A 21,868-nucleotide genomic window follows, 5' to 3' on the forward strand; every position below is an offset into this window, starting at 1 on the left:
AAGTGAAGCATTCTTTCTTTACCCCATATTTCATCTTCAGCAGATCCATGATTCTTACAATGTGTGGTCTGCATTCCTGATGATGTTCTACCAGATGAGAAGTCACCGTAGATGACTCTGTGTCCACCTCTGGGACAAATGCCCATTTGTACCTGAAACAAATGGATTATTTGATAAGATGTCAGGCAGAAAAAAATCCTTATTTGGATCATACATATTTTAGTAGAGCACTGGTTTGTTTGCAGAAAGAGCTGTCATAACTATAATTTTATGCTATTACCAGAGCCAAACTTAATGAACAAGGATGTTACTATCATGTCAGTATTTAAATACAACTGGCCTCAAAAAAATCCCAAGTGTATGCAAAGGGAAAACAAAGAACAGTCTCTGTCTTCCTCTTCTCCCAATTTTTCCAAGTGTTGTGGTTTAACCCCAGTCAGCAACTAAGCACCACGCAGCCGCTCACTCACCCCCCCACCCTCCCCTGCAGTGGGATGGGGAAGAAAATCGAGAAAAGAAGTAAAACTTGTGGGTTGAGATAAGAACGGTTTAATAGAATAGAAAAGAAACTAATAATGATAACATTAATAAAATGACAATAGTAATAATAAAAGGATTAGAATATACAAGTGATGCACAACGCAATTGCTCACCACCTGCTGATCGATGCCCAGTTAGTCCCCAAGCGGTGATCCCCCTGCTCCCCCTCCCCCCAGTTTATATACTGGGCATAACATCACATGGTATGGAATACCCTGTTGGCCACTTTGGGTCAGCTGCCCTGGCTGTGTCCCCTCCCAACTTCTTGTACCCCGCCAGCCTTCTCGCTGGCTGGGCATCAGAAGCTGAAAAATCCTTGACTTTAGACTAAACATTACTTAGCAACAACTAAAAACATCTGTGTTATCAACATTCTTCTCATACCTAACTCAAAAACATAGCACTGTACCAGCTACTAGGAAGACAACTAATTCTATCCCAGCTGAAACCAGGCCACGAAGTTAGAGAACCTCCTAACGAGGATGGTGAAATCCTCCTATACTGACAAGTCCAAATTGTTTTCCCAAATACCCCAAATTACATTTGTCTGAATATCAACATCTGCACTTGTAAAAAGAACTGATGGCAAAATTAAGTCTAGAATAAAATAGATCTGGAATTACTTTAAAGAATAAGAATGGTAACAACCTGGAGAACGGGTAAGTAATTAGAGGACTTACATCTGAAACAACTGCATCCTGTCTGGTGGAAATGAAAGTGCTGTGTCCAAAAACTTACAAGCTGATAAGTACAAGGACAGTTCATTCTGTTGTATGTCAGATCCACTGCCATCACCTGAGACTTTCTGTTTGCTTATTTTGCTGTTGCTCCTGTGTTAGTTACAATTAAGAAATGTACCATTAAACCATAAATCCACTAAATGTTTTTCATTCGGCAAAAGAGAAATGTACACATTTACCCAAATGACCACTTGCACCTGTGTACAATAAAAACTATTTTTATTCTCTGTGACCACTGTGATTAATATGAAAGGCTGTTAGAAGAAAAAGTAATCTAAAATATTTAGAAAAAATGGCAACATGTTAAAATATTCAAATGCTGACTTAGCATCTCTTCTATTTTTGTATGCAACTAATAAGTGGTACTTATGTTTTTTGAACATACCACTATTTTAGCTGCTGAAAAAAAATCCTGAACTATGATTCATCAGTACCAGACATACACAAGTGCAATGACAAAAAATCCTGTTGTCTCCTCCCTATCCCAGAGAATTAAATAAATAAATAATTCAATATTTGCCAATACAGAACAAGCACAATTGTTACCAGCTTTCACAACTCCTCTATCAGACAAATGGTAATTCTTACTTTGATGGTTCATCTTCCTCAGTTAAATCTTCTTCCAGCTGTAGAAAAGTCTGAATCTTTAAAGAAATAAATTATTTATGGGGATGCTGAAATGTTCATACAACTTAATCATAAAAAGACATGCTTCACATAGTATAAGGAACCACACACTCTTAGGTTACTCTTAGGACTTGCAACAAATTAACAAATCATGCAAGAGATTACATTAGCAACAACAAAATTAATCAAAAAGGTATTTCCTAATGACAGTGTTAATTGTTTTCCCAAATTATCAGACTAATGTAAAACTATGAAAATATTTCCTTTTTCAAACAGGGGGTGTATTTGGGAGGAAGAAGCAGCTGAAATGGGAAATAACACACACTAATCAGTTTCAAATTACTACTTATTACTTACCAATTCAGTTACCATAATTGGCCACAATGAGGTTAGATGCTGAGGAGAAATCCTTAACAAAAGAACTCTGAAGAAGAGAAACATCTGTGCGGCAACTATAGAAGTCTGCCCAACACGGAGGTTCTCAGTCAGTCGTTCTGAAATAAACATTAAAAAAGTAAAAACAAAACAAAACAAAAAAAGAGTAGTATCTTCCTGAACATGTGTTGTTTTGGGAAATAAAAAATGTAGAAGGTGGCAAAACAAAATTTATGCTTTATCATCAGTTTTGGCTTGAGTCCCTTGCACTCTATTAACAAAATTGTGCTTCAGAAAAAGTCTGAAGACATGATGGTTTTATATTGGACAAAACTTTGTCAGAACTGACATTTAAAGAGAACAGCAACAGCCCAAGAGTGGCTGGAAGATTGCCACAAAATAATCATGCTTCCAGTCATATTTCCAGACCAAAGGCTTTGGAACCCAGATTCCTGTCTCCCTCTTAATGAGATTATTAATTTGTTAGAATTCAGAGATTCACAGCATCATAAATTTTGCTAAAAACTTTTAAAACATGGAAGTATGTCTTGGAAAACAGGTGATATTCCTTTCTTACATAATTTATATGTGTTACAGTTGAAAAAAAGAGGCAGGTGAAATTCCAAATCTTACCTTGTATTAAGGGAAGATAGAGATGATACTGATCAATCTCTCCACTGAAGACAGCGAAAGCTTGCCGCTTTAACAACATTGCTTTTTGCTCAAAACTTGGGTACAGTTTTAAGGCGCTGCTCTGCATATCTGTAAGAGACATAAGAAATATCTACCATAGAAAGACTTCTTATGTTTTGGGCTGAAAATAATTCCTACATCCTGAAATCTTTTAAAAAGAAAAACTCTCTTTAAGTCTACTAATTGGAATAATAAATTGGTGTTGATCCAGATCTGCTCACGCTAGCAGGAAAATTATATGAAAGAAGCACTGCAACTCCAATGAGGCAGTCCAGTATTTTAAATCCCTGTCTCTGCCCTTATGTGTATGAATCTTCTCCTCTTTTCAGTCTCCTAAATCCATAGATGAGTGATCTCAGAGCTTTAAGACTTACTGAGAAAAAAAGGAAGTAGGTTTAAAAACATATATTGTTAAAAAAGTGCATTATGAATTAGTCTCACACTGTAACCCTTCAAATATTCTTTTAAAAGATCTGAAAAAGAGACTAAAGCTGCTTTTTCTTTTGAAGCTCCATGCAAATTCAAGAGGTTCTATCCTACCCCTTCCCCCACTTTCGTCTACACTCTTCTCAAGCCTGAAATAGAGGTCAAAGCATGTTGCTCAAAGGTTTGCTGTACTGGTGCACCACATTCCTATAGCTTGATGCCAGTATACAGATACCTGCAAAGTTAGCCAAAGTCTCCTTGCTTTCTGACAGGGAACAGCTGCAAAAGGTCACAATTCAGCAACTTAAAATTATGGTAAAATGTGAATGCAGGAGTCCAACATTATCATTTCTAGAATAAAAATACTTGAGGGGTGTTTTAGACACAACCAAAATACAGAATTAACTTAGCACAGGTTTTAGCTGTGAATAAAGTTAGCAACATACTCAATTATGCAGAGGCATTGTCTGCATCTTATTGATACATTAGTACATTAAAAATGTACCAAATAGCTCAAATGCAAATAGATTTCAAATTCATGTAGAAATAAGTTATCAGTAGCTGATACTTACTCATCAAATCTTTAAACATAGTTTTCTCATGTGTTAGAAGATGGTCAATAATGGATCTCCAACTGAATAAGATATAGAAGGAATTAGATAACCAGGGAAAGCTTTGGTATGGATTCACCTCAGAAAAGATTCTGGTCAAACATTTCATACAAGGAAACAGTTTCCAAATGGTATTCAACATGCAGACTCTTTTCTGGTTTAACACATACTGCATTCTAGGTCCTCCAGCTCTACTGTATGCAGTTCCCACTAAGGGGAGTATCAGCATGAAACAAGTTTATTCTTCTGCAGTATAATGAAAACTTCAGTGCTTATAATGCATTTAGAATTAGTTGTTGAGACCCATTTTTAACATTATTACATTCTGTAACAAAGTACTAAACAGAATTTTCTTTCCAATATTAGCCATTCTCCTTTAAAGCCTTTCTTTGCAAATTCAGAATAGAATCTTGGAGTGCTACAATCTCATGTCTTACTGAGTGCATGAAGTGTCCATCTGGAAAAAAGCTGGATCCATAAACAACTCGACAACTTCTTTCTTCCAGGCTCGCTTTGTATAGGCGTATCCACTCAATGAGCTGAGCAACTGAGCACCAGCACGAAAACTAGGAATGTTGTAGGCACTGGGGGAAGAGAACAATAATGATAAACATATATATTTTTTAAAGTTCGGTTTATATAACCGGAAAATAAACTCTGGAGCTTCTAACCAAATTCCCTCAGTAATAGACTATGTCTACACTAGCTCATAACGTAGATCAGCAGGAGATCAGTAGATCAAAACAGTTTATGCAGAAGCTCCTCACATTTCCAGTGTACCTGGTTCAGGGAGATATTTTCAGATTAGATGTATCACAGCACAGCACTGCCTGTCTCCACCACAGATGTGGTTCAAAACTTCTCCAAAACAATATTTGTTTGAATCCTTGTCAGCAGGCCCCTTTAGAAGGTACCACACTAGACTTCATCTGTCACCCAGATAACACGCATCAGTTCTTATGTCATCACCTGTATAAAAATATCACACATAAGCCCTTTTCTCCTTGTGCTGCCCTGTGCACCATCCCAATGGTGCACCATGGACACCATGCTCTGCAAGGCACAGCAGGGAAGGAGCATGGGGCTCAAGTCAAAACTGGTAGGAACAAGGTGAAGGGACCCTGCATGAACTGATGCTTGTCTTCTGGCACCTCAGTTTCACTGAAGACACAGATGCCAAACAACATCCTGCTACAAATCCTTGCTACGGTAACTGCTTTGCCCATGGCTGAACAAGGTTTTCAGGTTGGTGAGGTGGTGCTCAAACTGGCAGGAATGTGAGAAGGGATGGTGTCAAGGTCCTCTGTTGTGAGGTGGCACCATACCTTCACTGAAGTCTTCAGCAGCCCCTGTATTTTCAAGGGGGAGGCTACTGCATTTTTGTGGAGCCCTGCAACCAAACTGCTGCCAAGCTGGGGAGGACAGAGGCATGAAGACAGTCTTGGAGGTTATAGTCCAACTGCTGAGCAGCACATATGAGTAACATGAAAATCATCCAGCACATCTGTGGGCCTGATGGGGGCTCCACATTTTAACCAGTGACCATCTCGCTATGGTTATGGCTAAACAGGTCACAAGGACTGCTGGCCTTGCCAGGCTGACACTGGAGAACCATCAAGAGACATCTGTAGGCATCTCAGCAACTTCATCAGGATTACGATGCTCATGTCTTTTGAACCATCAGTCTCAGATCAAAGGGGATGGTAGTATCTTCCTTGCAAGAAAATAAAAAGCTGGCTGACTCCTGGCATTCAGATCTTCATTTGCATTGCAGAAGTCGTCATTTATCCTCTGCACCAGTTCACAAGGACATCCTGACAGCAGTGGTGTCCATGCCAATTTTAACTATGCTGTTTCCATGCATGGGGCAGAGATGGGATGAGTGTTTGGCTTGCAGCCACTGGCTCACAGCAGGCCCAGCACAGCAGAGTGATGACAGCGTTCCAGAAACAGTTTCAGTGGTGGCTGTATGCTAACATACACAGAAAGGGGAGCTTTAAGTAAAGGCCAAAAACCCAGATGGGAGGAACACTACAGCTAAACAAACAGCTGTCACAAAGCTCAAACAAGAAAAGGTTTCAGTTCCTGGGGGAAATACAGCTCATACCTTAGAATGGAAATGGAGGAGAGGACAAACAAAACCATGTACGTTGCCCTGTGGGCCAACAGGGCCTATACAGAGACAAAATTAACAGAATTTGGCCAACAAGGCCTAACTAGCACAATGCTGGTGGGAATGGAGAGGGCAGGATAGGGCCTTATAGTTCCCGTGCCTTTTACCACACCTCACCCTTCTAACCTGACTTGCACATGGATGGGGGCTCTGCTGTCCCCCCAGGCATCAGCCATGAGAAGGTCGGCAGCAGGCAGAGCTGCTTCTTCCAGCAAGTGCCCGGCAACCACCACCACCAGGGAAGATAGTTCACTGGTCCTCCTGCTGGGGCTGTCCTTCTCCCACCTCTTCAGAGCCTCCCGCTCCCAAGCTTTTGCCAGGCTGGTACCACATGAGTTGTGTCAGTCATGCTCAGCATCCTGCAAATGCCTTTCCACTACAGCCTCTGTCATCCTCCTCCTCTGCAGTGCTGTCTTGGCCTCTGGGTGCTCAAAGATGGCCCTATGGGGCGCATACTGCCTCCTGCCCACAGCGGCATGGGAACAAGGTGGAGGGACATGCGCTGCAACTCCCTCTTCAGAGGACTCTGTGGAGGAGAGAAGAGCAAACCCATCAGTCCCCGAGTGCCTGTGAAGATACGTGACAGTTTCTTGCCTGTGGCCTTCCTCCTCCTAGCCTCCAGTTTTCTTCAGGGAGTCAAGGTTAAGGCTTTTGAGCACAGAGAGGGCCTCCTTTCAGTGTGCACTCTCAGTGTGCTCCACGCCACACTCCTGCCTGCCCAGACCGAGGAATGACCTAGGCCTGTGTGCTTGAGGGGACACACACAACAGTATGGGCTGTCCCTCCAACTGCAATCAATACTCAGAATGCCCCAACACAGAATTTTGCTGGATAAGGTTAGGACATGCCATGGGTTCAGAGCTCTGCGAGCAGCAACGACATGTCAGCAGACATTTTACCCCTACAGACATGGGAGATGCATGGCCCCAGCTGAGTGCCTGCAGCAGGCTGTCTGCCATAACCAGGGACAAAGGCAGTAGTTCACCTTGCACCCTGTGGAATCAAAGCCTCGCAGGTGAGACTGCACTACCGCTGCCCACTGCCAGTGCCTGGGTAAGCATGGGACAGCCAGTGATATTTTTGGCTTATTCACATGCAAAAAAAATTGAGCATCACCACAAAGCTCCACAGCTCCTCAGTTAGAAACTGCTTTGTGTTCTGAATGAACTCTGCTGGCACCAGACCATCAGCCTGCAGCTGCCTGGTGAGGGAAGGAAAGGCACTGGCAGCACGTTCTTATTGCAGAAGCCCAGAGGGGGCTGCGTTATTCCCAGGTGCTGTGCTCACAGCTGACCCCCTGCCCAGCCCAAGGGCAGATCCCACAGTTCCTGACAGAGGCGACTGATATGTGGAAAATTTACCTCACATCTCATGGTCCCAGGGCAACTCCTTCTAAAGACAAAGCAACCCTTGCAGTCAGAGCAATGACTTACACAGCTATGCTACTGCTCTGAACAAAATACCTTAATTTCCACCAAAAATGAAGGCATTAATTAATTCACTCACAAAGTCACCATTAAAATGAGCATGGAAAATCTGTACACGTACCTGGGTTTTAACCAACAGCTCTCCTGAAGTCAGCTGTGGTGTGGAAAGGAGTCCGTGGATGTAAATGGTCCATGGATGTGCTCCTGCCCAGACCATCCTGTAGGGTTCAGGGACAGCATGCACCGCTCTAGATACTACTGCATGGTGACCCTCAGAATTGAGCTGAAATGGGCTGCAGGCTTGGCGGTGAGTGGGTACTTGAAGATTTCTTCTAGCTTTCTGCAGTGGGCACATCTGCTGTGCTGTTCCTTATCTCCGATTGCTGTCCTGGTCTTCATACAGACTACCAACAAACTTTTGACCGCTTCACAGGAAAGACTCAGCAGTGGCATTGTTTCCTTGTTGCCCTTCTTCCCCAGCAGGCAGAAGAGGTAGGTGTCAGACTGGCAGAAATTGAAAAGCAATGATAGCAAAGGACAATAAAAGCAATAGTGTTCAGCAATGGAGAAAAGCAACAGGGCATATAAAGTAGGAAGGGATGACATGTCAGAAGAAACACAGAAGGATAAGGAAGAAGCAGCAGAAAGACAGGTATCAGTGTCAGTGAAGAGCTGAGGGCCCACAGTAGACAGCAAGTAGTAGGGCAGGATGACTTGGCTCACAAGCACAGCTTCAGGATGTCCCAAGTTTGACAGCCTTCTACTGGCACATCTGGTATGTATGTGCTAGATCTCCTCATGGCAGCGCAGTCAGGAATTAGCAAGCCCTGTTGGGTCACTTTTGTATAGGAGCTTCTATTAGTTTCCTCCAAAAAGGATTTAGTTCATGCACTAAAACTGCTTGGAGTACTGAACCAGCTTTTTATAAATGGAGACAAATCAAGAGATTCAAAACTACACTACTGTTCTAATCAAATTGCTAATGTAAACATAGCCACCAAGTATTATCCTGAATTCTGATCATCCATTACAGGAAAAAGAATGGTCAGGAAAAACACTTTAAAAGCACAAAACCACAATTTAATGCAAAACATGGCAATGTCCCTAATGCTGCAAACACTTGGTATGGCAGGGTTGACAGACTACTCTTAGGTGTCTCTGCTGAGAAGGGATTTAGCATTATTAGCATAAACTTACTGGATATGTAAGATAATCCTCCCCAAAGTGAAATTTTGTATTACCCTACTGTTGAGGACAGCTTATCATTCAAACTATAAGATCACCAGAAAACTAAGGCACAGAGAACTTAGAACAGCTGACAGGCTCAGTGACTCTACAGCTTAGCAACTTTGCAAAATAATTATTACAAAATCTTACCAGCTCAAATACCAATTAGTTATGCTTATTACCTGTGCTGTTCCAGTTGGGGGGCGCGTGTGTGTGAACAGCAGGAAGAGGGTGGTGAAAAGTATTCCCAGAGGCTTATTTTAACTAACTGTGCCTCACTCCCTAGGTCTTCCACAGTGAGTGGAGAGAAAAGCTCTCTGGGGTGTGATTCAGGATAGCAGTGTCTGAGCACAGAAGCTTTATAGGGCTAAGGCTTGTAAAGGAAGTTGCCCTTCCTTAGGGAAAATTTCACTTGTTAATGAGAATAATGAGACTTTTTTCCTAGAGCAAAAGTTCAGCTCTATGGTGCGTGAAGGGGAGAACATAATTCTCTGTCCTATACAGTTGGCGACTAAATTAGAGGATTATTTATATGAGATTTTGTATCTCAGGTCTCCAACTCTTACAATTCCCCTTGACTGTTAAGCACTCCTGAGAAGACAAAAAAGCAAAAGTCTTACACTGTGGTCAAAAAAATCAGACATAAGAAAAATCACATGTGCAGAGAGAGAAGTCACCTGTGGTTGCGTAGATAAGGAAAGACATAATAAAGCAAACGTGATATCAATGGCACAGCTTTCTCCTTCTCGTCGCTCCGGTAAACCATGTCCAAAAGAGAAGCAAGAACCTTAAAAATGAAAAGAATGTCTCTTTAAACCTTTACTTGGTATTTCTGACAAAAGGGGAAAGCATGCCATATTTCAGGCTAGAATGCGTGTGCACATGGGATGCCTCAATAAAGATTTAAGCTCCCATTTAATCTACCAGGAAAACCTAATGTATTCCTCTGCTCAATAATATCAATAAACAACCACCCCACAGATGGGAGCAGCAACTACAAAACTGTTCCTACTTACTTCTGCAAGGAGAGAAAGAGCTTGGACACTGTATATCGAAGGAGCAGAGGCAGAAATCATCGAAGATGGTGCCACTGATGTATCTAAAAGAGGCAAAATCATTTAGTTTTCCCTTCAGACAAGACATTTTTAAATTTTGCTGTTTGCTAACTTTCTTCCCGAACAGCACTGTTATTTGCATATTTGTATTACAGTGAAATGCTTCTGGGCATGTTGCCACAATGACATACCTCATGCCCTATGCTGTTCTGTTGCATGTACTGCATGTACCTGCAATAAGTTTTCCTCTGTTTTATACACAATCTGCAGATACGTACTAAACCCGCTTAGGTTGGCATTGTTATTGGAGGATAATGCATATTTTGGTTTTACTTTTTGTCTGTATTATTGCCTTCTCATGCGAACTACATACTATCAAACACCTTGTACTCTTCATTGACTTAAGTAGAACAGAAAAAAGCAACAGAAAGTCAGACAAAACCACATTACCATTCACATCTTCAATGTTGAAGTCATCTGGTAAAATCTGAGGCTGAGCTTTCACTTCTAAGTTCCGGCTCAGCCAGCTAGTCTGTTCCAGAGAAGAACCAGCAACCGTCCCTACAGCCTCCAAGATTTTTTGGGTCACCTCCTATAACATAACCAGACAATGTTGCATCAGATGAAAGCTATCATCACTTGGCCAATCCAGCGAAGTCCTCTTTATATGGAACATGTCAGGAGGATCAGAAGTAGGCACTTTTATCTCTTAGAAACATATATACTTCTCTGATTTAACTACATGCTCTCAAGATAACTAACGACTGCTCACTTCAGATAAGAACAGGCAAGAAAATGAGAAGCAGGAAAAGCTTTATGTTAGCTTATCATGAAGGTTTTAGTCATGATTTTCCATGCAAGCCATTGCCATTAACATAGCATCAGTTTGGCATCAGTCCTGACACAATTTACACATTAGTTGTCAACTGTCAAAGATGTGGTCTGAACTGTTCAGCACCCCAGAAATAGCATATCAATGCCTTTATTGTTTTGAACACTGTTCCTTTTTATTCCTTTTATATTTGGAGAACATTAAGTGAGGCAGAGCATTAAGTGAGGCAGGGTTTCATTTTATGGCAATCCATTTGTTCATATTTCAGTCTTTCTGTTAGGGGTCAGCAAGACACAGAATCAAACTATGTGCATAGTCACACTTCACCATGTTTAATTCCCAGTGAAATGAAAAGCTGGTCACTCTAAGGAAACCAAATCCCAAGTATCCGAAGCAAAGCAAAGGTCACTTGTGAAGAGGCTATAAGATGTTAAGATGGCAAAACTGTCTTTTTATCATCATTGTAATTTTGCTGGCCAGTCTCTAAAGCAGAAGTGGAGACTTAAATTTCTCTGTTGGCACACTAAAGTAACCATAACACTGTCTCACCTCATAGGTAGCATTACGTTGGCTCAGAGCCAAAACCACCCACATGGGTAGTGCTTAAACTGTGCTGGTGAAATCACAATCAGTATGGGAAGAGAATCCTGCTCTATTCCACCCCTTCTTTACACAAAAGGTGAGCTGACAGTCATTTATATTGCCAAACACAGCTATGAGCTTCAAGGATAATTATGCTACTAGCTTTCCTAGATACTTTTGAGATTTCAATACTTACACATATGATATGAACTCATGACATCACACTTATGTTATGATTTAAATGCTGAGAAAAATCATAAAGTTACCCAAGGTAAACAGCTTTGAAAAGTCCATAGTTACCACTGCAATTTCATGCATTTTTGACAAAACTTTGTTAGAGACATTCTGTGCATCATGTCTCTTATGTTTGAGTCTCCATATTTACCAGGCCTAAGCCACAAGGTGTGGATGCACATTCACACATTCTAAAAGCACAGGTGAGTTCAGATACAAAGTACAGATCAGGCCATCTCCACTTTTACTTAGATGTACAGTGCCAGATTTATGAACTAAAAGGTATACATGTATACACTGTACCTGCAAGTCTTTTTGGTCTTTTTTGTTTTCTAGAGTAGGTGTCCTAGTCACAAAGTCATTCAGAGTACTGTGGGAAGATCAATTTACTCTGAGTTAGTAATTGGACAGGTCTACTCAATGCATCTATAAACCTTCCTCTCTCTTACATAGTACCTGAGAAGAAGAAAGTGTCCAGGAGGAGCCAAGTTCAACTGCACAGACTCTTTGAGAAGTCCTAATAAGGACTGGAAGTTCTCCTGCAAGGCTGAGACAGGCAGTCTGCCAAAAAACCAATATCAAAACACAACCACGTCTGAAGTTAGAGTTAAGGACAAACCATAAAACAACATTGGGTAACTTGGTGGCCTAAAAGCTTCCATCAAGATCAGTCTTTTAGATCCTGCTCCTTCCTAACTGATCCAACAACATGGTATAAATATCCGGCAGCACAGGCAAAATGCATACAGCAGTAAATGCCAGCAGCACATGCAGTATGCCAGCCAGCACTGTAAGAGCGCTGGGTCTTCAGGGGGAAGAAAAGGAATAAAGTTTAGCTAACCACTCCACTGCATGCCAGCTTACTTTATCTCCATAGCTTATTGCATACAGTATATTGTACAGTCTGATATATCCCAAGGCTTCCATATCAGAAAAGCCAAGTATGTGAAGAACAGTTTTGATCAAAGGAATATTTCCATTCAACTGCCTGACCCATTACATGTCCAGCACAGACTGCAGCCATAGCAGTTTTATTGAATTTAGAAGTTCTCTATTCATTCATCTGGCAACACAGAACAGATAAGGAGAAAAACCATAAGAAATTATACAAGCATCTTGCTAATGAGATGCCTGAAGTATGTTGCTCTATTAGTATGAAATAAAGCTTTCAGACTGGTATTATCAACAGATCAATGGAACATAATGTCATAGCCCAGTTATTTTGTGTCTATCTGTTACTAACAATGAAGTGGCAATAACCATTTCCTACATAAAGGTGTTCTGTGACATTGTGACACGAAGATCAAAGTAAAGCAAAAATAGTGATGCTGGCTGTTATCCTAACTAGAGTCAAACAGAAAATTCTCTTTTATAATGACTGAATTACCTTTGAATGAAAGCATAACTGAACTGCAGCACTGGAATATCTACAAGAGAAGATTTCTGAAAAATAAAAGCAAACCCGCAATTATTTGCCATCAGAAAAAAAAAAAAAAAGGTCCAAGCTGTTCAACACTTGTGTTCAATGGTTAACACACCCCTCTTACAAGCCACTTGCACTCCAACAGTGACTGACCAACTATGATAAAAACTACCAATACAGCAGTACGAGGGAATTCAGGGCTTTAATGGAGGACCCTAGTTCAGAAGCAGTCACATTACTTCGGAATATCTGCTACAGTTTATTCAGAGCTGTAGGAGCTCCTACAATGGTGTGCATGGTAGTAAAACTGGTTTCCTTGAAAACAAATTGGAAGATAGCAGACTCAATGTGAAGTATTTCTAACCGTTCAGGTAAGAGTAGAGGGATAGAAATGCATCACTGAGTTGTATAACTGCAGCAGCTTTATGAAAATTGTCATCATCTTTGGCCTTGGAAGACCCCGCACCTTTTCATTACCAGCAACTTCTCTAGCAAAATATTCCGAAGAACCTACTCACATTGATCGATCAAAACACAGAAACCCACATTCTAAAGACATAACTTATTCAGGAGCAAAAGAGAATCACACATTGTAAAAAAAAAAAAACCCAAACTTTCCTTCTAACAAAATTTAGAAGACACATTGGAACAGATCCAGAATAGAATATATTAAGAAAATGGAATTGACTTCATGGTTACCTCTTCACCCTTGATTTGTGATGGTTTCTTGACTACCTCTTTGACTAGATGTAATATAGTGTCAATTTTCAATGTGTTAAGTGCACATATTAAGTCCACAAGAATAAGCTGAGATGCACTAGCCACTGGAAGAATCTGAAAAAACAAAACAAAACAAAAGACACACCCCTCAGATCACTGTACCAGGCAAAACACGAAGTTGAAAAAACAGCTTTTTGTGTGATTATTCAAATATCAATACTTATACAAAACATAAATTAGGCAAGTTAAATCAAGCATGCAACAATTTGTCACATACAGATCTTCTCCCAACACCTTCATGAAAACAGTTTCATTATGCTCAAACGAAAGCATAAAAGAGGTGTTCTACTCAGAATAAATGCTTAGTTCCAGAGAATACTACAACTCTAACCTTTCTCTGGAAATGGAGCTGATCCAAGGTCTTTAAAATATAACTGGCAAGTTGCAATCCTAAGATTACAATCCAGTATTGAATAAAAAATGGCTATTACTATCAGACTTAAACTGCCACACTGTCTTTTTTATTTCATTACTTATTTAGGTTTAATTGTATTACTGATGCTTTGTGGAATTATGCATACATAAGAGTATTTGAGATTTTTCAGTGGCTTGACATCGTCACATGTAAAAAAACCCCAAAGAATCCATAAACAAGCCCAGAGTTTAGAACTGATCATGTAAATGTAACATTTGCCTTTACACTGGAAAACTAAGGGTGCCTTTCTTTAGTTTCACCTTGATTTTACTTTGATTCCTATAAGGTTTCTTGCTATTCCATACTGCTGCAATTGCTGCCATCAACTGGATTCCAAGTTGTGCTGTCAATGGATTCATGAAGTCCAGTATTTTAGTTCTTAATGTCTATAGAGGGGAAAAAAAACCCTGTCAATGCTAAGCTTTCAAGGCAAAGGCTACCTCATAGTCTGTAAAACATTCTTCTTTTTCCCAAGATGTTCAGAAAATACACAACAAAAGAATTTCTTTATATACTTGACAGTCAGACTAGTTTTGATAATTTATTTACGAGTTAGTGTATCCTTCTTACAGATGGAAGGCACATTTGTTGGAAAACAGATTGCAAAACAGAAAAAATAACTTCTTGTGTTATATTCTCTCTTCTACAGATATTTTTCACTACTATGATTTACCAATATCCACAGAAGAAGGGAAAAGTCTAGTATTTTTATTCCTTCAGGTACATGTTCTACTGCCTGTGGAAGGTGCAGATAATTCAGAGGTGGTTGGCTTTATGGCAGCTATTAACAGAAGCTCACAGAAAAAACAAAACATTAAACAGATCAGGTAAGGGTGCAGATGGGCAAAAAGAACAGGGAAAAATCTACTTTTGTAGGTAGGTACTGTGCAAGTCTGTAGCTCCTAAGAGTTCTTCAAAAAATTTTGTGGCCCAATATCATTCTGGGAATGGCAAAACTATTCCTATGAACTCTATGAAGAATACACTGGTGAGAGAGGGGATGATAAGGATGATAAGATACACAGCAGTTTTAAAAGAACTCCTACTTTGGTTGCTTTAAAGTAGACTGAAGAAGAGCCTTTAGTTGTTCCAAAGAAGTCAGTTGGTCTTTTTTGAGAGTCTTCCCTTTTTATAACGCTCCAAAGAAGGGACATGGTATTAATAATGCGAGGCAATTCTTCCAAAATGGCATTCCTAGCATTTCTCAGGTTTGCAGGTTCAGCTAAACATGGTGACTAGAAAAAACAAAAATATGAATATTAAAATACATTATATTATATTATGCACCACAGAGTGTGTAAAGGGAACTAGGCCTTAAGCCTCATTGTTTCTAAGACTATTCATATTAGACATATAACTAATGATTAGAGATTGCTTTAGATATGATTAATAGAATGCAGGTGCTTATAAAACAATATGCATAAGCTGCTCATTTGTCCCATGTGTAGCCCTTACCACGGCTGGCTTAAAACCCAGTCAAGCTGAATCAACAGAAGAAGGATCATACATCTTAGACCTAAGACATAGGAGTAAGTGATTAACTTTAGAGCAAGATAAATTAATAGAATAGCCTGAGTGATTTTCAGAAATTCAAAGGTGATCTTTGATGTGTTAGAAGAGAAGTGATTGTGGTGACCGGAGACCTTCTGCCTACGACCACTAACTTCAGAAGAACCGGGACACGAGAACTGATGAGATAAGATGATGAATGGTAACAACATGGGAACAGAGATCAAGTGGAAAATTACAAAGACTTTGGACTGGGATAACAGGTGGTAAAAAGGTATATAAGACTGAGAAATTTTTGGAAGGTTGCCATTCACTGCGGTGGTGGCCCAACTCTGAGTTGTTAACAAAGCAAACCTAGAGAAACCCACGTTTGAAAATCCTTTAAGAGTGACTGCTCTTATTTTGTAATTAGGAGAATTATAGTCAGCTTTTGTAATAAAACTTTAAAAATAATTCAATCATTCTATTTCTGAAATATTCTGCTGCTGTTAGAGTCTACTGAATTTGCTGTTCACTATTTTGGCACGGAGATAATTGATTTGTCTAGGAAATTGTTAGGATAATATCCTCATCTGACAAATGTTATAGGAATAAAAATTGTAGAAAACACATCAGCATGTTATCAACTCAAAAGAAAATAGAAGACTTTGTTAATGACAGAGCAACTGTAGACAAGCTCCACAGGACTAATATTTGCATGACCAAGATCATCATGAACATCTTCTGCTTAAAATTAGCTTTCCTGTCTTCAAATAAAAAAATTAAGTTCAGTCTCTCTCCCTTACACTTTCTCTTAGTTCACTTCTTTTGGTGTGCTATGAGGCTTCTCTAAGGTTATCTTCTCATACAAGTGCCACTTTACTACTTATATTCACCTCTGAAAGAAAAAAGGATTCATACTTTGACGAACTGGTGCTGAGGCATCAAGTGAGTGGTAGGCATTAAGCACTTACCTTTTTAGTTTGGTTAGGGTGATCCAGAAGGCAGAAGTGACCGATGGTTGTCAGACCTTCCAAAAGGGTTAGTGGGTAATCAGGTGTAACATTTTCTCTTTTAGAAGTTATGCTTTGGAGGGGAAAAAAAAAGGAGAGAAAAAAAAAAAGAAAAAAGGTTAACAGGCCAAGTGGTATTTCCTTGATTAAAAATGCTAGTAGAAATCTGTTTCTGTTCAATGGTTAAAAGAATACTGGAACGACCAGACAGGAATATCAAATCAAAGGATTCACAAACTATGCTTGGACAACCCTGTTTCCTTGTCTAGATCTTTTAGAATATTATTCCCCACCTGACCATAAATCTTTCATGTCTAATTATTTTTCCCTAGTCCTTTCACTTACTGCCTATTCTGAACAGTATCACTGTATTTTTCTTCTCCAGGGTGTCTCTCCCCAATTAGTCCTCCAAAATCCTCATTTTTTTCAAAACTTGGAACGTCTTTTTACTTGGATGGCAGGCAGAGGGGGACAGGAAGTATCACAGCTGCTGGTCATTCTTGCAACCACAGTGAGCTCTGCTGGGACAATACAGCCTCCACCACACCTGGGCTCAAGGGACAGATGCCTGCATGTGCAGCAGGGTTTGAGGATCAAACTCTGGGAGCCACAATGCTAAAACAGTAAATTACTATGCACTACACTCTCTTAAGAGAAGCTTTAAAAAGTTTCAGCATAACAAATCCCACACTACAGACTCTTCTTACCTTGCAGATGTTTTTGCAGATGTCTTCACAGCTTCATTTTCATACTGTTTAACAAGCTCATCCAGGTTTTTACATATCTGTACAACAAATGGTGCCACAGTCCAGCCCAAAGACTTCCCAAAATAGGGCAGGGAACATGTGACTAAGCCTACCCAAGTGGGATGCATCCCATAGCCATACTCTGGTTGCAAACCTCTAACCACAGCAGAGACGAATAATCCCTGTGAAGTTATTGGGTGCGGATAGACGTATTGCATTGCACCAATTGCCTGCTGGAAGTTAAGAGCCTGCTGCCATTCCTTAGAGAGGTCTGGCTGATTCTCCTGCTCCTCATGAGTCTGTCCAAGATGGTGCTCCAAGACAATCAATACCTGCAAGAGCTTCAGCAACTCAATCTGGAGTGGGTGTTCGCTCCATATTTGATCATGCCCAAAATTGATTACGCTCTCTTCAAAGAGTTCTTCTTCAGGAACATTATTAACTCCATCTGCCATAAGCAGTTCATACCGTTTCTGACTTGTATACATAGATGCAGACAAAGAAAGAAGAACAAACTCCTGAATTTTGCATCTTCCTAGCAAATTGCGTATGAACTCCACGTTCTTATTCTCTGCTGCCTTTGCCATAGTAGCTAGCTGGGTCATCATTCTAATCAGGACTTCCACACTTTTTACCTGAACATCTCTGTTGCCAAGCACATCTCTGTGCGTAACCTTCAAGTAGCATGGATAATATGAGCGCAGAAAACTGAGACAGAGGTAAGTGAGCAATTCTATTAGAAGAGAATGGGGACACATGGTTGGGGACTGAGTCTGAAGCTTGCCATAAAAACTCTGTCCTACAAGAGCTTCCTGATGGCGAGCTAAGAGATTGTAAATAAGATTCAAATGTGCTGTGGAGCTGGTATCCATGCTTGTACTAGCTACGGCTTCAATAAATTCTTTAGGGTTTGTTTTAAGCACTGCCTCCAGAACAGAAAAAGCATACAATACCCTCTTAGAATCATAAGGCTGCAAATATAGCAGCATGTGTTTGAACAGTGCCTCAATCATCTCCTGCTTTTCCTTCTGCTGCTTGAGCAACCTAGAATGGGTAATTTCCTGGAGCTCCAAGTCCACCTCTTCATCACTTGACAGAGACTCTGATGCTTGAGTCCTCTCAGAGTCAGCACGCACAAGGTTTAGCGCTACACTGGATTTGGAGCTTTCAGGAAGGAACGCATTGAGAGAACTCACATGGTTTGTGGTCTCTTTGCCATCGGTTGCAGCACTGTCATTGTCCTCATTGCTCACTTCTTGCAGCTCCAGAGAAGGAGAAAAAGAGGATGTATTTTCACTGTCATGGCCTGTGCTGGTGTCTGCTGATTCTGTGTGCTCACTATTATCTTGGTCATCATCTGCTTCATGTGAAGTTACTGGATTACAAGAGCCATCATTTTCAGACTGTTCAATTTTTAACTCCAACTTCTCTGGATCTTTTTCCACTTCTGCCCAAATTGCTTCTCTATCCACAGTAGTAAACTGGCTCAATGGAAGGTTTTCCTCAGAATTGCACTCAGAGATGCCAGACTCTTTCAAAGAGGCCTTTTTCTTGCAAAGCCAATCACGTATATCTTCTGAAAAAAAAATATGGTTTTTTTTTTCCAAAAAGAGCGTATAATCATCTATTTCATACAACATACTTTATATTAAATAAATCATTGTAAGAAAAAAAAGGGTTAAAAAGTTACTCTGCTCTAGTCTACTATTAATTGTAACAAGTAGAGCTAAAAAAAAACTGGGTTAAAGCAAGAATTATCTTTTTTTTAAAGTGGTAGAGCAGTCCTAACCTACTGTAAGCACAAGAGAATAGGATCAAAACATAAAGCACATGCTGTTCCTCTTATGCTATGACTCCTTACATGTGACAATTTTTTTTTTATGCTTCCTGAGCATAAAATGTTTGTTGAGATCAGGAGGGAAATGAGGATAGCAACAGAGGATTTTTTTTTTTTTTGAAAGAGCTAATGTTTTCCTTGATTACATGCTGTGGAACAAGGAAGGAATATATTAGCTCTGTGTTTGTATAGCATCTAATAAACAGGTCCCTTTGGATGCTATAAATGTCTGCCACCTAACTATTTGCCAATCAAGACAGAAAAACAATTATGCAAGCCAACAGCTAGGTTAACAGTAATGAGACAGACAGGTGACACGGAAGTTTTTTTACACAAAACTAACAGACACTTCTCCACTGTCTTCCTGCTCTGCTCCAGGAAATGACCTTGGCTACTTGGGCCAAATGATGCAGTGTGTCTCATATCCATAGCACTCCCAGCAATCCCAAACCTGAACAGACTCACAGGACTCCACACTTGGAGCGAACTCTGGCTCCATACCTGTCTCAGTCTTTCTCAGCTGCTCCCTACAGGTCTCTGTCACATTTGTCTGTTCCACATTTGACACATAGATCATATGTGGTTCACAATGGTTCTCATTAAAGGTCTTAAAATGGACATCTTCCAGATGTCAAATTTAGCCTGTCAAGGTAAAGATGCCTTGCCATATTCCTAAATTTGGGTGGCTGGAGGTCATCTTCAATTCCAAACATCTCCCTTTGCTTTTATATCCTAGCTCTGGGATACCTCAAGACATATGCCACAAGGGCTCAGGTCTCCTCTTGAATCAAGATGAATTTTCTTTGGACAAAGACATTTTAATTTTTAGAAGTTGGCAGAATTAGGGCTTTTTTTTTGTGTGGTGTGCCCTAAACAGCAAGATGTTCCTCACAACCTGTCTGATTATTTTAACATGAGGCTGAGGGAATTACTAACAATAAATATTCTGAATAAAGAAACCTGGTATGAGGGTGCATGGTGTGCTGAGGCAAGACTGAGTGGAGAGAGTGAGATTTGCCTGTCCATCCTGCCTACTTGAACAGTTCCTGGACTGACATAGTCACCAAACTGCTCCTGGATTTCATTTGGTTGCAGACCTAGTTTTGCTCGAGAAGGGATCCTGTGAACAGTGAACACATGCACTGTGGATCATCTGGGATGGCAATGAGAAGTGTGGGACAAGATCCCAGAGCAAAGCAGGGAGCAATCCAAACCAACAGTGTAGGTGCAGCCACCGTAATAGAAATGATCATTAGGCCTTCAACTAGCATGACTTACTCCTGAACTCTGTTTTAGGCATCACTAGAGGTACTTGGATGAGGAGGAATCTGTGGAACTGATACAAGACAACTCAGGGTAATAGGATACCATTGCCCTTCAGAGACTACCTTCGGTAGGTGTTCAGGAGTATGCAATGCTACGTTAGCACTTACAGTTTCAGTCCAAGAACAGTTTTACCTGCTGAATTTTTCTGTTTGATGTAGTGGATGGACGTGCGCTGTGTCTTTGGATGAAGCAGCAGCAGCAGGACTGGTTCAAGAATCCGTGCAACATCATTAAGTGAAAGAGCACGGATCAGCCAGCCCTGTGCTGCAGCACCAATTGCGCCATCTGAACAATTGAGACTGTCCAGTACCACAAACAGAGACCTGAGTGGAGAAATCAGAACGAAGAAGTACAATTGAAATCCCTAAAAAAGTTAATGCGAACAACAAAATAGTGGCAGGGAACAGACATAGTGCATGTTCAAGTAAGCACCAGCCGATGGCTCATGTCTGCTAACAATAGCTTGATCATGCACATTTTCCTGAGTTGAGGTCAAGTACACATGCGTTTGTAGAAGCAAGGCCGTACACATACTCACACTCTAGAAGAGCAGCATATTTTAAAGTTCTTTCACATATTTATTTAGAAAGACTCTTAATGCTTTTGTCTTATTTTATACAAAGGTTATGGTCTCATAAATAGGAACTAAAAGTAAAATAGGATAATTATTTTTTTTTTTGGCACAAGTAGCTGGTTCTATTTTCTTTGGAAAAAAATCTAGCCCACTCCAAGATAAAAAATGTCTGCTATGCAGAAACTTGTCTGCAAGCTACTCTTCATATATGAAGCTCTTTCTATTTTTACGGAAACTTCCTTCACACAAGAAAGTGCACCATGCATGCAGAGTGCTTTGCAAAGGTAATAGTGCAAGAAAGTTGAAGATCTTCCTTTTGCTCATTTTTTGTTCTCTCTACAGAGAACTTTTTCCCACCTCAGAAAAAACAACAGAACAAAGCATGATACAGTTAAATACATAAATGTAAGTCTAAGCCAGTGGAAATGGAAAATACCTATCAAAGGACCGATTGTGAGAAGTCACTCTGCTGCCTTGGATCTCTCTGGTCAGATGCCACATGACAGAGAATCTGAACAGTGCTTCCAGCCTTGTCCCCTTTGCAAGGAAACAGGACAGATACAAATTTTTTGCAGCATTTATCTCCGAGTAAAGTTTTAGTGATTTTTAAACCTCTAGCAGAACAACAGTTATTGAGTAGATGACTGCTAATCCTTCTCGAGTAGTTTGAGAGCACTCTTCTATTTTGCAGTAGACTAAACCAAAATGCCATGTATCCATGAAT

General features: G+C 40.3%; 1 protein-coding gene across 11 annotated transcripts in view; it reads right to left on the reverse strand.

Moving 5' to 3' along the window:
* Positions 1-21,868, reverse strand: part of DOP1B (DOP1 leucine zipper like protein B) — a 53,433-nt gene that overhangs the window by 1,579 nt on the left and 29,986 nt on the right. For 5 of the 11 annotated variants that reach the window (XM_052794597.1, XM_052794600.1, XM_052794599.1 and 2 more), the window contains exons 17-36: positions 21,581-21,681; positions 20,703-20,893; positions 17,369-18,983; positions 16,623-16,734; positions 15,207-15,395; positions 14,421-14,546; positions 13,665-13,799; positions 12,930-12,985; positions 11,999-12,103; positions 11,846-11,912; positions 10,345-10,486; positions 9,856-9,938; positions 9,517-9,626; positions 4,450-4,596; positions 3,974-4,035; positions 2,916-3,044; positions 2,265-2,401; positions 1,869-1,924; positions 1,221-1,370; positions 23-152 (exon numbers count right to left, since the gene is read on the reverse strand). In XM_052794597.1, coding sequence (XP_052650557.1) covers positions 23-152; positions 1,221-1,370; positions 1,869-1,924; positions 2,265-2,401; positions 2,916-3,044; positions 3,974-4,035; positions 4,450-4,596; positions 9,517-9,626; positions 9,856-9,938; positions 10,345-10,486; positions 11,846-11,912; positions 11,999-12,103; positions 12,930-12,985; positions 13,665-13,799; positions 14,421-14,546; positions 15,207-15,395; positions 16,623-16,734; positions 17,369-18,983; positions 20,703-20,893; positions 21,581-21,681 — 3,843 coding nt within the window. Of the gene's footprint in view, positions 1-22; positions 153-1,220; positions 1,371-1,868; positions 1,925-2,264; positions 2,402-2,915; positions 3,681-3,967; positions 4,036-4,449; positions 4,597-4,792; positions 6,712-7,733; positions 8,084-9,516; positions 9,627-9,855; positions 9,939-10,344; positions 10,487-11,845; positions 11,913-11,998; positions 12,104-12,929; positions 12,986-13,664; positions 13,800-14,420; positions 14,547-15,206; positions 15,396-16,622; positions 16,735-17,368; positions 18,984-20,702; positions 20,894-21,580; positions 21,682-21,868 lie in introns of those variants that run through there. The other 6 variants (XR_008236299.1, XR_008236298.1, XR_008236301.1 and 3 more) reach the window with 6 other exon arrangements.

This window comes from Harpia harpyja, chromosome 8 (assembly GCF_026419915.1).
Source record: "Harpia harpyja isolate bHarHar1 chromosome 8, bHarHar1 primary haplotype, whole genome shotgun sequence".
NCBI lineage: Eukaryota > Metazoa > Chordata > Aves > Accipitriformes > Accipitridae > Harpia > Harpia harpyja.